A 14,842-nucleotide genomic window follows, 5' to 3' on the forward strand; every position below is an offset into this window, starting at 1 on the left:
GTTAGGGGGTTTCAAAACCCACACCAAATAGCTCTTTCAGATACACACCTGGGTATAACAGTATAAAAACGCAGGGGAGAGGGTGAAATACCAAATTCCTGGGGGGTGAGGAGTAGGAAAGGATGGGACAGGGGGAGCCAAGGGGACCCAGCTCTAGCTATAGAACTCATTTTTTCAAAAATGAGTGGATAGATATGTTGCCTAAGAGGCAAGAGAGCATGGTGGTAAGGACAAGGAACACAGAGGTAGATGCCTGGGTTCAAATCCCCCCTCCAGCACTTGCAACATGCAAGTCTCACCATGCCTCAGGTTCCCCATCTGTACAATGTCCATGTCTCATGGGTTGATGTCAGGACTACATGTGTTAATTTTTGTGTCTGCTAATACTTTTTAAATTAATGAAGAAAAAAAAAAAAAGAAAAAAATAAGACAAAAACAAACATGTCCCTAGATCAATACTTTTCAGGAAAGCTAGCCTCTGTGCCAGGCCAGGGCTGCCGGCCCTCGATTCCCTTTGGACTGCTGCCTGATTGCTATCGGGCCAGACTGCTGAGCTCCCAACTGGTCTTCGATGACCACAGCCAGGGGGCAGGTGGCAGAGGAGGGCAGCAATAGAGGAAGAAACTGCTCTCAAAATGCCCTAGTGGGGCTGGCAGGCAGCCCTGGTTCCCAAGCATCTTTCCCCTTGGGGGTGTGGGGGAGGCACACCCATGCCTAGGCACTCAGCTTCCTCAGTCCAGCCATTCCCAGAGACTCAGGGCCTAGGAAACCCTCTAGCCCAACCCCGGACCACACAGAGGAGGGCACGTGGCTCAGAAAGGTCCAACAGTGACCTCTGAGCTAAGCCAGGACCAGGACCAAAGTTAGAAGTTGCAAAGAGGGCCGGCCCCGTGGCTTAGCGGTTAAGTGCGCGCGCTCCGCTGCTGGCGGCCCGGGTTCGGATCCCGGGCGCGCACCCACGCGCCGCTTCTCCGGCCATGCTGAGGCCGCGTCCCACATACAGCAACTGGAGGGATGTGCAGCTATGACATACAACTATCTACTGGGGCTTTGGGGGAAAAATAAATAAATAAAATTATAAAAAAAAAAAAAAAAAAAAAGAAGTTGCAAAGAATCCACCTACAGACGGTTCTTAACTGTCCTTGTGTCATGCACCAAACCTGATTCAATCCTAAATGTCATTTATAAACACTTTTCCAGGTAACATTTATTCTGGAAGCTCTGGGCTCCTGCCTCCAACCAAGAAACACAACCTTTTGGCCCTGGGAGCCCTGACCTTGCCAGGTGTCCAGGGAGGAAAGGGTCCAGCCCTGACCCAAGCCCAGAGCTATGAGGTCATACCCAGCTGGGGCAGTGAGGGCCAAGCCTGTCCTTGGGGCCAGAAGCATCCAGCTGAATCCAGCTCACGAACCCAACAGGAGTGGGGGTAATGCTCAGCTTCGAGGCCTGCGATGCTCCCACCTCCTTATATTCAAGAGCAAAGAAGCAGAGCAGCAAGGAGCATGGGCTCTGGGGTGAAAGAGACCCGAGTCCAAGTCCTGACTCTGCCAGGTACTAGCACATTCTTAACCTCTCTGAGCCTTAGTTTCCCTGTAAAATGAGAGCAATACTAGTATCTACTTTCTTGGCTTCTTGTAAGGATCTTGATATTGGGATTAAAAAGCCCCTGGCACAGGACTGGCCTGGGGAAGTTCTTGACACATGTGCTATTGTGGTGGCTGTTGTTGTTCTTTCCACAACTGTTTACTGAGCACCTACTGTGTGTCATGCTCTGTACTGGGCACTCAGATTCGAGCAGTGAAGAGGACAGATGTGGCCCTGGCCCGGGAGATTCTCTCCAGCCCTTTTTGATCCAAACCATTATTCCTGAAACCCCCATCTGAACACCGCCATCAAGCCTTGTGGCCTTGGCAATCCCAGCTTCATCTGTCCCCACACCCTGTGGACTGTGGTCAGCCACCCCCTGCCCAACCCATGGGGTTGCCCACCACAGCTGGGCGGCTCCCGGGCTGCACACTGCTTCAAAGCCTGCCAGCAAGCTCTGGGGTGGCTACAGCAGCCGGGCGCACACTCAGGGCCGCCCCGCCTGGACTCCAGCACTATACAGCAGAGCCCTCACTGCTGCTGCCACAGAGCTCTCCACAGGCTGCCTCTCAGCGTCCCCAAGGGCCCACCCACCCTCTGCCTGCCTGGCCACCAGGCCAGCCACAGAGCCATCTGATTTGAATGAAACTTCAAACTTAATGACTTTCATGCTGGTTATTTAAAACGCAATGTAATTTTCTTAAACACCCTATTATTTCCTTTGATAGCTACAAAGCTTCCCCCAATCCCATAAGCATGTTTATTTTTAGGGAAAAGAGCGGTTTGCTGTTGGTCAGAGAGAGCATAGGGAGAGGGAACCCACAGAAAGCAGGGCAAAGAGTCAACCCTAGCAGCCTGGAGCCCCACAACCACCCTGCCTTCTGCTGGGGCAGGCTCTCCACCAACACCAAGGAGTCCCAGGCAGGCCCCCACCCTGCTCACACCAGCACATCAACCAGTGGCCCTCATGTCCACCATCTGACAGTGGCCAGCTCCCTCTTCCTGTGCTCCTTCTCCACAGGGCCCCAGTGTCCTCATCTGTAAGATGGTTCCACTGGCTTCCCACAGACGTTTGAGGCATGTACGGGGCTGGGGATGGGGTCCTGGGTCCATCAAGCTGCCTCCTCCTGGCCCTTCCAGACACTCTGCCCTGGGTAAGGCCTTGAGGCCTGAAGCTTTGACCAGCTGGATGAGATCTATGCCCAGATAAAGTGGCCCCAGGCAGTGGCTGCCTACACTGGCAGAGTGGGAAGGTGTGGCCCTGCCAGTCGGGGCTCCCTGGCAAGGGAGGTGGCCTGGTGGTGGGTGTGCGTGCAGAGGTCAGCTGAGCCCCGCCAATGCGGGGCGTCCTCTGGGAGTCTCTAAATTTAGATCCCAGGCTTTCATGTGGCCAAATGATGTGGAGTTTACAAAGCATCGGTAATGCGTTTCAGATGGAAGCCCAGCAGACTGGGAGGCTGGGCCTGCTGCCACCAGAGCCAGGTCAGAGTTAGTCAGAATACCCTCAGCCTGGACTCCCATCACCTGTCCCTCCCTCCCCACAATCTCTTCTTGCCTGATGGGGAGGCCAGCCCTGGAGCAGTCCTTGCAATGCCCCGCAAGCCCCACCTGAGGCCCACTCGAGCAACAGGCCTCTCCAGCCAACACTTACCTGAATCTCAGAAATCCTCCATGGCCAGGGGTCCCCAGCCCCATTGAGACCTAGAGAGATTAACCTATTTGCTCGAGATCACACAGCTAGGGGAAGAGTGGCCCTGGTCCCCTGGTTTCCTTCCCTATCACAGCCCCCTGCCCTCATAGGCAAACTGGGCTTTCTGGGAGGGGGCAACTTGCCATCCCTGGTTAGAACAGCCCAGACATTGTGGGGTGGGGCAGCCCTAACCATGCAAACCCCCAAAGCCCACTGTTCCTTGGGGCCACATTCTGCCCATCCATGCCTTCAGCCTTAGTCGCATGCTTGTCATTTGGAAACAGATAGTGTGTTCCTGCCCTTGGAGAGAAAGAAGTTGGTTGTTTTAATGGGAGGGGTGGTGGGGTAGGGGGAAGCTTATTTGGCAGAGTGTCTGCTTCCTCTGATCTCCAGGGAGCTCTGGCTGTGGAGTTAGCTGAGGTATGAAGGCTGTGTGTCACCAGTCTCCCTCTGGGCTCTAAAGCTGTGTCTGCTGGCACAGCCCAGGCAGGCCGTCTCCATGTGTGGGACAGGCTACATGGGCAGCCACCCACAGGAGAGGGCCAGACTCACACCCATCTTGGCCCCACCCCAGGCTGGGGCCCCTATCCAGCAAGGGACAGTCCCTCCACCTACCAGGGGACTGAACCAAGGGGAGCCCAGTGTTCCAGCAGGACCAGAAGAGGCCAAACCCTCTGACCAGGACAAACCCACCAGGGCTGCAGCTCGGAGACTACGCATGCCAAGGCTGATGAGGGCCACACCCTTTTAAGGGAGGGAGGCGACACCCAGGTCCAAACCCCAAGCATCATAGGTCTGCGAGCTGAGGCAGCAAACTGCCTGAAGGAAGAAGCTAACAGTATCCTGGGTTCTCAGAGACCCTCCCCAGACTCCTGGGGCCTTGGAGTCCTGCTGGAGACAGCGCTGGTGAGAGGTGCTCTCCACACCCTGGCTGAATCACCAACGGGCCTCTGGGGTTCAGTTCCCCTCAGTAAACAGGGGGCCAAGACCTGGACTCATGACCCCGGCGAGAGACTGAGAGTCAATGAAATAACACAAATATGGAAACCTCCACCTCTGAGGCACTCTGGCCTTGCATGTGCCACCATGCTCGGGTCTCCCTGACCAAAGCCCACTCTCTCTGTTGGCCCTGCTCGCACTCCTCTAATCACCCCTGTGCCTCACAGCGTCCACCCTGCCCCAGTTGCTGGCTCTGCCTCCCTCGCCCTCCATGTCCAACTCAAACCATCTGCCGGTGGGCACCCCCCTGCCCTTCGTACTGCCAACACACTGCATGTGCCCACCAGCCACTCCCAGGCTCTGGAACCAGCGCTGCCTGGACATCAAGGTCACATGCCGGGCCCTCAGTGGTGGCCCTTCTCCAGCTTCACCTCACGCCCCTCACAGACCTCGGGCTTCAGGCCACCCTTCCAATGATCAAGAACATACTAATTTCTACCTCTCCTCCTCTGCTCAAGCTGTCCCCTCGACCTAGAGCATTCTCCCACTCTCACCTGCACAGGTTCTGGGCCAGCTGGAACCCTCCTCTCTCAGGAAGCATTCCTGGCTGCCCCAACTGGCCTCTCTCCCTCCTCAGTGCCGTTTATCCAACTTGGGCAGAACCTCAAAGTTGACTCTGAGCCCCCAGGACTCAAAGGACCCCTTGCCCTGCCAGGACTGAGCTCTAGGAGGGCAGAGGCAGCCGTCGTCTCTGTGCTGAGCCAAGGGCAAGTATACGGGGTAGAGGGAGGCTCAGTAAATGCCAGTAGGGATCTAGACCCAGGATTCTAGATACAGCAGGCACTATGCTGCCCACCAGCTGAGGGCCCAAGGGCCAGGTGGGCCAGACAGGTGTACTCTTTGTGCTGCCCCAGGGGAGCTGGCTGCTGAGCTGAGGAAGGGAGAGCGTCACGGGCCCCACTCCAGCCTCAGCTTCAGGAGTACTCCACCTACTTGGCACGGCATCCTTTACGAGGGCCCTTCACACCCAGTGTTAACAATCCCTCCCACAGTGGCTTCCACTTGTGACGCACCTACTATGTACCAGGGACTTCACATACTCTTATCTCATTCCATTCCACAGTAACCCAAGGAGGTAGCAATCCTCATTGTCCTTGTTTTCAGATGAGGAAACTAAGGCCTAGACGGGTTAAGTACTTACCCAGGGCCACTCAGCCAAGGAGTGGCAGACGTGGTATTTGAGAGTGGCTCTTCCAGACTCAATGCCTTCCCTTTCCACTCCTCTAAGGGGCCTTGGACAAGTCCCTTCCCTGACCTGGCCTTACTGTCCCCACCTGCAAAAGGAGGGTTGTTATCCGAGCATCTGTGCACTGTACTGTTGGGGGAGGGGGAGCCCCTGTGACCTGATAAAACACCTGTTTCCTCCAACGGAGTCTTGTTTGTACACAGTGGCAGGAAGCAGCCAGTCACAAGGTACGAGGGAGTGTGACTGTATGGCTTCGGGACCGCAGCTGCCCAAGGAGGCTCAGAGGGAGGCTGTGGCTCCCTTTGCCCCTCCATGTGGCTCTGTGCCCACCCTGATCCAACCTGACCTCAGCAGTTATGCGACTAGAAAGCAGTGCCCCTGGAACCCATTCTTACAGCTCAGCTAAACCTCCCTTCCTGCAGGTGGGGTGTGGTCTCAGGAGACCATGGGCCGCTGGCAGCCTCAGGAGGGGACCACAAGCCCTCCCCACCTTCAACCCTACTTACACCTGACTCTCAGGGCACCTGGGGAGGTGGGCAGAGCTGGTATGAATATCCCCATTTGCTGGCTGTGGAAGCTGGCTCAGTGAAACCCTGGTAGGGCTGGGGGAAGAATATCTGGGTCCTGGTGGCCAACCCAGGGCTCCCCGTCAGCCCTTCCACCTTGCTGTCCCCTAAAATTGCAGTCCCTGGGGTCAAGATGGGGCAGGGGTCTGCAGAATAGGCTTCTTTCACAGTGCCTTCCTGGCCCTGAAAGCCATCCAGGAGGCACCCTGAAAGCCCAGTCCCATCCTGGGAGCAGCAGTGCAGACTTCCCAAATACTGCAGCCAGGACCACACAGCCTTCCAAGTCAGGAAAGAACACAAGTCCAAATAACTTATAAGTCCCAGTGCCCACCATGAACCTATTATATGAACAACAAAAAGAGGCAACTCCACGTTGGCCTTGCTTGCTCTCTGCAAGGAACCACAGCGAACTGGGGCCGCAGGGAAGCAGAATGCCAGGATTCTCCCTACCTCTTCACCCTAGAATTCTCTTTGGACATATGCTCCAGGGAAATAATCAAAATGGATACTAGGAGTGATTTGTTCAGAGCATTGTTCCCTGTGAGCAAACTGCAAGCGACCTAAGGGATAAACAAACAAGAAACATACAAAAATCTGACATGGGCATTGTCTGAGGCCTGCAGACACGCACCCCCAAACCAGGGGAAGCACCGGGGCAAGAACGGGGGGTGGATGCAGGGATGACCATGTGAGAAAAGGTCTGAGAGTGGTTTGGAGGCTAATAACCACGTGGGTCTTTTCCCTCTTTTTCTTACCAAATAGCTTAAGCCCCTAACACCTTCTATATGGCTAGGGAAGGGGGACCCCTTTCAGATAAATCTTTGGGGTGGTGGGGGAGGATTCTCAGGATGGAGTGAGTGGCTATGGCCCTCATCCTGGCCCCAGGAAGAGCACTCACCCTCCCAAGAGTCCCTGGGTAAGGTAGGCCATCGAGGAGGGGGCCTGTACACCTGAGTCCCGCTCCCAGGTTCAGATCTCCAGAGCCCTGCGGCCGAAAATGGAGATATTGCCCTCCAGATGGGAATTCATGTGGGGCCTACCACTGAGCCACCAGTGGCCCCAGAGGAGCCATGACAACAAAGGAGAAGGGATCAATTATCGCCAAACACCCACTCCCGGAGCCCAGACCATGCCAGCACCTCCCTGGCACTACTGCCTCCAGTTCTCACTCCAACTCTGGGAGGAGGGCTCCCCACTCCCATCGTGTGGAAACTCAGGCTCAGAGACACTTCTGACAGATGGGCTGTCTTTGGTCCAAGCATGGCAACTCCCTCATAAACCAGTGCCAACCACCTTGGCCTGCAGACCTGCCAGGGCAGGCAAGGCAGCAGAGGCCTAAGGGGATGATGAAGGGTCAGAGGTCTCTCACAGGAGGTGACATTTGAATGAAGCCTGGAATGAGGAATAAGAAGGTGGCAGCTATGTGAAGAGCTGGAGAAGAGAACTCCAAGCCGAGGGAACAAGTGCAAAAGTCCTAGGGTGGGAAAGAACCCGATGGTTGTAAAACATATCAGGACACTGAGTCAGCTGCTATTTGGGGAGAGAAGAAAAGTACGGTGCAGACGAGGAGGGGTGGCAGCAGGGGCCGGCCACCCAGGCACTCAGGCTGTGGTAAGTGGTTCTGACTTTACTCCAGGAGCAATGGGAAGCCATTGCAGGGTTAATCAGCCAAGAGACGGGATCTGACTTATGTTTGGCTGCTCTGTGGAGCCTGGATTGGGGGTTAGGGTGGGGGCCAAGGTCGGGGCAGAAGGACCCCGGAGGAGGCTTTTACTGCCATCTGAGTGAGGGATGGCGATGGCTTGGGCTTGGGGGTGGCTACTGAAGTGGAGAAGTGGAAGATTTGGGATGTCTCGGGGGGAGCCAAGGTGCCTGCCAGTCCCCTCTGTCTTCATCTGTCAGACAACTCGGCACCTTCAGGAAGCTGCTCAGCGGACCCTCCGCCACAGCCCAGGCAGGGGTCAGCTCTGCCCAAGATGCCCCCAGCAGGGCCTTTTGTGACAGCACTCCTCCAGCCAGGGCCTGGTTCGGGTCTATGCATCTGTCTCTACTCAGCCAGGCACTCCCAGAGGCAGAGGCTGGTTCTGGTCCATCTAGTGCACAAAACCTGGTGCCCAGCCTGTGCCAGACTCCCTCCTAACAAGCTTCCCTCCAACCAGTGCTGGTGATCAACATCACTAACTGCCCCCCTAGCAAGGCCCTGCTGCTCTCTCTCTGACGGGTGTGGAGGGCTAGGTGGGTGCATCTCCGCAGAGCTTCCCCAGACAGGCTGGCCGTGTGTCAGCAGCACTTCCTTCCTCTGCTCACGTCCTGCTCATAGCCTCACCTCCTGCTCCTCCAGGGCTCATTCGCATAACCCTCACCTGGATCTCAGACCTTGGAGTCAGGGAACAGAAGCCCGATGGCCAGGAGCCCAGGTGTGAGTCCACTGCCTCAACTGGGCTGCTCCACACTGGAGCTGACACCTGACCCCTTGGCTTGGGGTACGCCCAGGCACCAGGGCAGCTGTGGAGGGCAGGCACAGGCAAACAGCCCTGAGGCCCTGCAAGAGCCAAAAGGCTCAGATTTTTTGGGGGATTGAGATGTAATTCACATACCATAAAATTCACCGTTTTAAAGTGTACAATTCAATGGCTTTTATATATTCAAAAGGTTGTACAACCGCCCCCACTATCTAATTCCAGAATATACTCATCAGCCCCCAAAAAACCCCCATACCCATTGCAGTCCCTCCCCATTCCCCTCTTCCCTCTGCCCCTGGCAACCACTCATCTACTTTCTGTCACTACAGATTTGCCTATTCTGGACATTTTATCTAAATGGCAAAAGGCTAAGCAGCCTTCTAGGCTACAGGCTCCCAGTGGAGCCCACAGAAGGGACCACAGGAGTGACACAGCTGCACGTCCCTTCTGAGATGAGGATTTGTGCTAGACTGTCAGTCCCGCACATCCAAGAGCCTGAGTTTCCCTAAGGAGCAATGCCTTACTCATCCCAGAATCCCCTCAAAGTCTGGCCCAAGACCAGCTCACTGGCCCTCCCACTCGCCCTCCCAATTTCAGAGCAGAACAAAGAAAACAAAACAAAACAAAACAAAAACAAGCAGTGGCTACTCACCTAGGCTGCTAAGTGTCTGCAAGCCTACATTAGATGCCTGACAAACATCAGCCGTGAAGTAAGCTTTGACCTAATTCCCCCTTCCCAAAAGAGTTTACCAGAAGCCAAGTACAAAAAGAAGCAACCTTTTTGGAAAAAAATCTTCCTCTGCCCCCTGGCAGTTGGCTGTGAGATGGTCATTCAGCCCATTGCTCCTGGCAAGGTTCGAGTCTGCCTGCTCTAAGGTATCCAACACGGTAGCCACATGGGCATTCCACCCACACATGGGCAGAGGAGGTCCCTGGCATGGGTTTTCCCTGTCTGGGAGGCCAAGTGATTGGCCGTGAGCTCCTCAGCACAACTGCTAACCAACTGGATTCTCTCAGAGAGGGCTGGGCAAACGGCGAGGGGGTCCCAGTTCTAAGGCCCATGGGCAGGGCTGGGCAGCGTGTCCTCTGTCCCCTGAATACGGGCTCAGGAAAGCACAGCTTTGGAAAAAATCTCCAAAGGCAGTTTCTCCTCAGAGCCCCTGCAAGGGGCTCCCGACCCACTTCTGATTCCAGACACAGGAACCTTGAATCACATGATAAATGTGCTCCCAAACATGGGCTCAATCAATTTTGCTTTTTAAAAGCCAACCACATTTTAAATGTCCACACAACTCTTCCGGTAGCACAAGCCAATTGCTCTTACTTGCTATTCGTTTGTTAACTATCAGCTTTGCTTAAAAGAGGCTCTCCTGCATTCATGGACATCTTCCTCACCCAGCGTCACCCCAACTTAGGCCCTTTCCTCTGTCCTCATCCCCAGCCCCGTGGAGCAGCTGGTGCCAGGGCACAGAAAGTCAGTGCCAGAGCCATCTTCCTCCTTCTGTGTTCCCAGAAGCAGTGGGAGGGTGCAGCTGGGTAGGGAGGAAGATAAGAGGATTTGCCCCTATAGGAGAGGGTGTGACACACAGAAATGCATCTTCTGTAGCTTGAGAAAGATCCCAAAGTTGAAAAAAATAAATGACCCCCGCCAGGGAAGTGGTGGTGTGCCTGCCCCGGCTCCCACTCCTCTCAACTCTGACCATGGCCGACCGGAGTCGGCCATCCGTCCACCTACTCTCTGACCGGCGTGAGCTAAAGGACACCAAATGGTCCCATCACCACACCCTTACAGAGAACGAGGCCCTCCCTCTCCGGGCACTCTCCCACCACTTGCCCACCCCATGAAAAGAACTCAGCAACACTGCCTTTTCCCTGACCCCGCTGTGGAATCACAAGAAGCTGGAGGGGAGCCTGCCCTCCTAGGACCGTCTTGGGTGCTAGGCCTCTGTCTAGTCATGGTTATCACAGTGACCCCAGCTCCCGTGCAAGCAACTCACCTGCTGGTGGTTTGGCAGTGGTGGGTTATGTCAACTTGGCCCAAAATCTAAGGGTGTACACCTTATAGGAGGCCCAAAAAGCATCCTTGTTAAGCATCTGCTTATGCAGGGCGGAGGCCTCTGGGGAGACTGCTGCATCACTGGCAGGGTCAGAGGGCAAGCCCCTCCCCACAGACTTGGAAGGAAGCAAACACCTCATGGACGGAGCCACCTCAGAGCAGAGAGTCAAACCGACAGACCACTCAACCAACATGCTCATTTTACAGATGAGGAAATTGGGGTCCAAAGCGCAAGGAGCTCATTTCTTGAGTCAACTATCTACCGTTCGTTAGACAGTTTTCTGGAACGAAGCCTCAACCTGTGTTCTCATCTCCTACCAGCTTCAGCATGCAACAGCTCTCAGAAACAACCCTCCTCACTCCCGATCTTAAATAGCCCAGCAGTCACCCTCCTTCCTCTGGGTGACCCCCACCACTAGCCACATGAGCCTCCCACCTACACTGGGCCCACATATGCACCCAACAGCTGCCCATCAGAGTCCCCCAAACCTTTCATGTACTGTAGGAGCTCTGACCTCACCCCTGACTTGAGCCAACTGAGGACAACCTGAAATACTAGTCTGATTTTTTTAAAAGTGTAGCTTTACTGCCCCAAAGCACTCAGAATAGGTTCTTCACACTTTAGGTCATCTTCACCAATGGGCAGAAAAGCATGGTTTGTAAAGATCATGAAATCTTTTCAAAGCACTGGGTACTTAAACCCAGTACTCCTCCTGCGTATTTGCAAACTCATTAAACAGGCCCTTTATCAGCACTACTGATTTGAAACACCTCTGTAAACCCTTCCTGGTGCATTTGAGACCAAGCCAGCTTTATAAAAACCCACTTTCCACACATGGTGTTCAGGGTCTTTCTCTGGCAAGGGGGCACTCATGCCAATAAGAATAGCGTGAGTAGAGCATGTTTCTCCTGTACAAATAGAAGATCTGAAACAGAACAGCTTTTCTGCCCATTCCTCCAAGCATGGAAGCTCGTGGGAGAAGGCCTACTGCAAAGCTCACAGCTCAGACCACACTCCGAACACCACCCTCAGAAAGAGTGGGGGGTGGTCTCAGCTCAAAAGTTCTCTGAGAAGACTCCACCCCAGCATCACCTAGCACCAGGCCAGGGCCTGCACCTGCTTGCGAGCAAGATGGGAAGACAAAAGCCAACAGCTAGAGGGAAGAGGGGTGCCCAGAGCAGTCCCTCCTTCCTTCTGCAAAGTTCTCCTTCTGGTTCAGATCCCGCTGGGTGTGTATGGGAAAAGAGACCAGAACAGAGTTCTCATGTGTCTATTTTGTTGTAGGCAAAAGTCACTTCTTGCCCATGCCTCACATACCCGGTGGTCAGGGAGGCAGCAGGCACAAGGCAGGCTGGGCTGCCGGGGCCACTTACCAGCGGGGGCTGCGGCTGGGGGTGCTGCCCTGCTCCGGAGGGGGGTGGGTAGTGCATGAGCAGATTGAAGGCGGAGTAGACGGTGTCTTTGTACATGCCGCTGGCGCACTCCGGGGCCTTCAGGCCTGGAAAAACCACAGCTGGGTCAGACGCGCCAGCCCGGGCAGCTTGGGCTGAAGACTGTCTGCTCTCGAGAGGAAAAATAAGAATTGCCAAGGAGTCTCCTTCAAGTTGGTGACTTGAGAAGGAACCGGCTGGGGGGTCCTCAAAGTGCTAAGCTTTGACGAAGGACCCCCGAGTCCAGGCGTCTCTCCGCGCGGCCCCTACTTGACCCCCACCGGCCCTCGGGCCAAGGAACCTTGGCCACCGCTTTCTCCTCCAGACGAGGGGATTAGTCAGTCACCTGGGCAGGAGGGGAGGCGGAGATGGCGGGGGTCTGTTTACTCCTATAAAGGTCAGGGCACCGGAAGTGACTCGAGCCTGGCGGCGCCCGGGAAACCCGCCCCCCACTCCCTCCACCCCCTGGTTTTACCGCCTCCGGGAGCTGCAGTTGTGGGGGCGGCACCCCCTCTCTCCCAGCGAGGCCGGGGCCTTGGCGGGAGGAGGGGAGCCGGGCCGTGCAGAAACTCACCGTCCTCCAGAGACTCTGCAAGTTTGTCGGGGAAAAGTCTCTGCGAAGTGTGTTCCCGCCCGAGAGCCTGCGGGGAGATCCAGGGGGCCGTGAGGGGGGCCGGGGAAGCGGGGGCTTGGGACCGGGGACATGGGGGTTCTGAGGGATGGGGACTCCGGGGGCCGCGAGAGGGGGGGCGGGTCCGCGCGAGCCGAGCCGAGCGCCGGGGGCGGAGCGGGGCGCGGGCCGGCACTCACCTCGGCCCCGACCTCGGCCTCGCCGCCGGGCCCGGCGCCGGCGCCCGGGACCCCCGCGCCGCCCGCCGCGCCCTCGGACTCATTGACGAGCGACGACTTGAGCTCGGCCAGGTCGCGCTCGGGGCCCGCGGCGCTGTCGCGGCTCTTGTCGTCCTGCTCCTCGCCCTCGTCCTGGAAGGCCAGCAGCTCGTCGGGCGCGCCGAGGTCGTCGCCGCCACCCGCGCCGCCCCCGCCCGAGTCCAGCTGCGGCATGGTACGCTCCGCCCGCGGCGGCGCGGGGCGCGGGAGTGCGGGGCGCGGAGCCGGCCCGGGAGGCGGCGAGCCCGGAGTCCGGACCTCCGAGCCCGGAGCGTGGCGGGCGGAGCGCGGGCTGACTCCGCCTGGGCGGGCTGCGGGCGTGGGGCGCGGGCGCCAGGCTGAGCCGCTCCGGGAGCTGGCGGGTCCGAACATCAAAGGCGCCGCCGGCGGGGACGCCGGGGGCGGACCCGGCCGAGGGGCGGAGCCAACGCGCCAGCCCCGCCCCGCTCCCGGGAGAGCCTGGACGCGCCCAGTGGGCACAGTCTTAAAGGGCTCGCTCTCCCGGGCGTAACCCGAGCGAGGCGTCAGACGATCCTGAAAAGCGTCACCCTTCTCCTGAAATGCGGGGACTCTTTTTAAAAGAAACTCCAGACCCCGCTTGCTGGCCACCTTGTTGATTCCCGCTCCGCGCCCAGGTTTCTCCCCCAGCTGCCGAGGGCGCGGGTCCCCAGGCCTGTGGGGAAACGGGAGCCAAGGTGTGAACTGCGTCTGTGCCCCGGGCCCAGTACGTCCTGGGCGCTTGGACCTGGGGGCTTCCTAGAGCTTGGGGGCTTCTCGAGGCTGTGCTCGAACCCCGAGCCGGGAGGGTTAGAAGCCCAATTCTCTGCCGCATCCTCCAGCCATATGACAATCTAGGACCTTCTTCCAGGTCGCCCGCACACAGCGCAACCACAAGCCTATACCCCTCGCACATTTATTGAGCGCCTGTCGCATGCGGGGCTCATACAGCACACATCTGTGACGGGCCCCTCAGCCGTGTGGCAGCTCCGAGGCGCGAACACAGTCAAGAGGATAAGGAGGAAGTATCCCGCCTCCCCCGTGCCCATCCTCCAGCCGCCCCCACCCCCACCCCCGCCCCGGACTCTCGCAACTCAGTTCCGCGCCTGGAACCTGCGGCCCGGGGATGCGAGGCTTTGGGCAGACACGTGGGCCGTGGAATTCTGACGAGGGCTCGGTTGTCCGAAGCAACTCAACCCGGGAAGTCGCGTTCCCGCGGAGCCCATTGACTCCGAGCCTGGCGCGGGCGGGCCCTCGCAAGATCCAGGCTGCAGGGGCTATAGGAGGAGCGCGCCACCAGGCGCCAGCTTCCTCCGCACCTACAAGGCACCAGGGGTCAGGTCCACGCGGGCCTCCACAGCACGCTTAGCCTCGGCTCAGCCACGGCATCTAGGAAAGACACTGGTCCTTTTGGATGGCAGTGCAGTAAGCCGCAGCCCTCAGCAGGGTTCTGTGCTGGATTCCGTGTAGACGTTCCTACCTCTCCCGGGAGCAATGGAGCCAGAGGATGTTTGGGAAGGGAGGGTGTCTCGGACGCCTTTCCCGCTCGGAGCCCCACAGGACCCCTGGCAGCGGCGCAAAGCTGGGCGGAAGAAGGCCACGCCGCCCCTCTGGGGCCAGGCCCAGCCTGGCTGGCTGCGGATCAAAGAGCCAGGGCCGTCTGTCTCCGCATTCAGATCCTATCTGCGCCGGCCCAGCGGGACGCCTCGGCCCTGCCCCCTCAGGGTTGGAGTGCCCACTTTTCCTCCCTTCCAGGGGCTGGGGGGTGGGGTCTGCACTAGTGCTCAGTTTGGCGATGGAGATGTGGGGAAGACCTTGCCCATTAGGTCTCCCCAGTCTCCTTTCCTGAGCGTGAGCTTGCTGCCCAGTCTCACCTCGTCCCCTGTGGGGGAGAAGGGGGCGGCTCCTGCCCGATGCAACCCAGTCGGGAGTGGAGGCGAGGCAAGAAGGTACAGGAGGAGGGGCCCACGGCCTCCCCCATCT

General features: G+C 57.6%; 1 protein-coding gene across 6 annotated transcripts in view; it reads right to left on the bottom strand.

The window, feature by feature from the left end:
* The window catches only part of TCF7 (transcription factor 7), a 35,748-nt gene extending 21,913 nt beyond the window's left edge, over positions 1–13,835 (bottom strand). For 2 of the 6 annotated variants that reach the window (XM_087429802.1, XM_087429805.1), the window contains exons 1-3: positions 12,785–13,831; positions 12,549–12,615; positions 11,918–12,042 (exon numbers count right to left, since the gene is read on the bottom strand). In XM_087429802.1, the coding sequence (XP_087285928.1) occupies positions 11,918–12,042; positions 12,549–12,615; positions 12,785–13,234 (642 nt within the window). In that variant the 5' untranslated portion in view covers positions 13,235–13,831. Of the gene's footprint in view, positions 1–11,917; positions 12,043–12,548; positions 12,616–12,784 lie in introns of all 6 variants that reach the window. The other 4 variants (XM_087429803.1, XM_087429808.1, XM_087429804.1 and 1 more) reach the window with 3 other exon arrangements.
* Between the last annotated feature and the right edge of the window lie 1,007 nt (positions 13,836–14,842).

The sequence above is a fragment of the Ceratotherium simum genome, chromosome 4, assembly GCF_057802395.1.
Source record: "Ceratotherium simum simum isolate JZ-2026a chromosome 4, ASM5780239v1, whole genome shotgun sequence".
In the NCBI taxonomy this organism is placed as follows: Eukaryota; Metazoa; Chordata; class Mammalia; order Perissodactyla; family Rhinocerotidae; genus Ceratotherium; species Ceratotherium simum.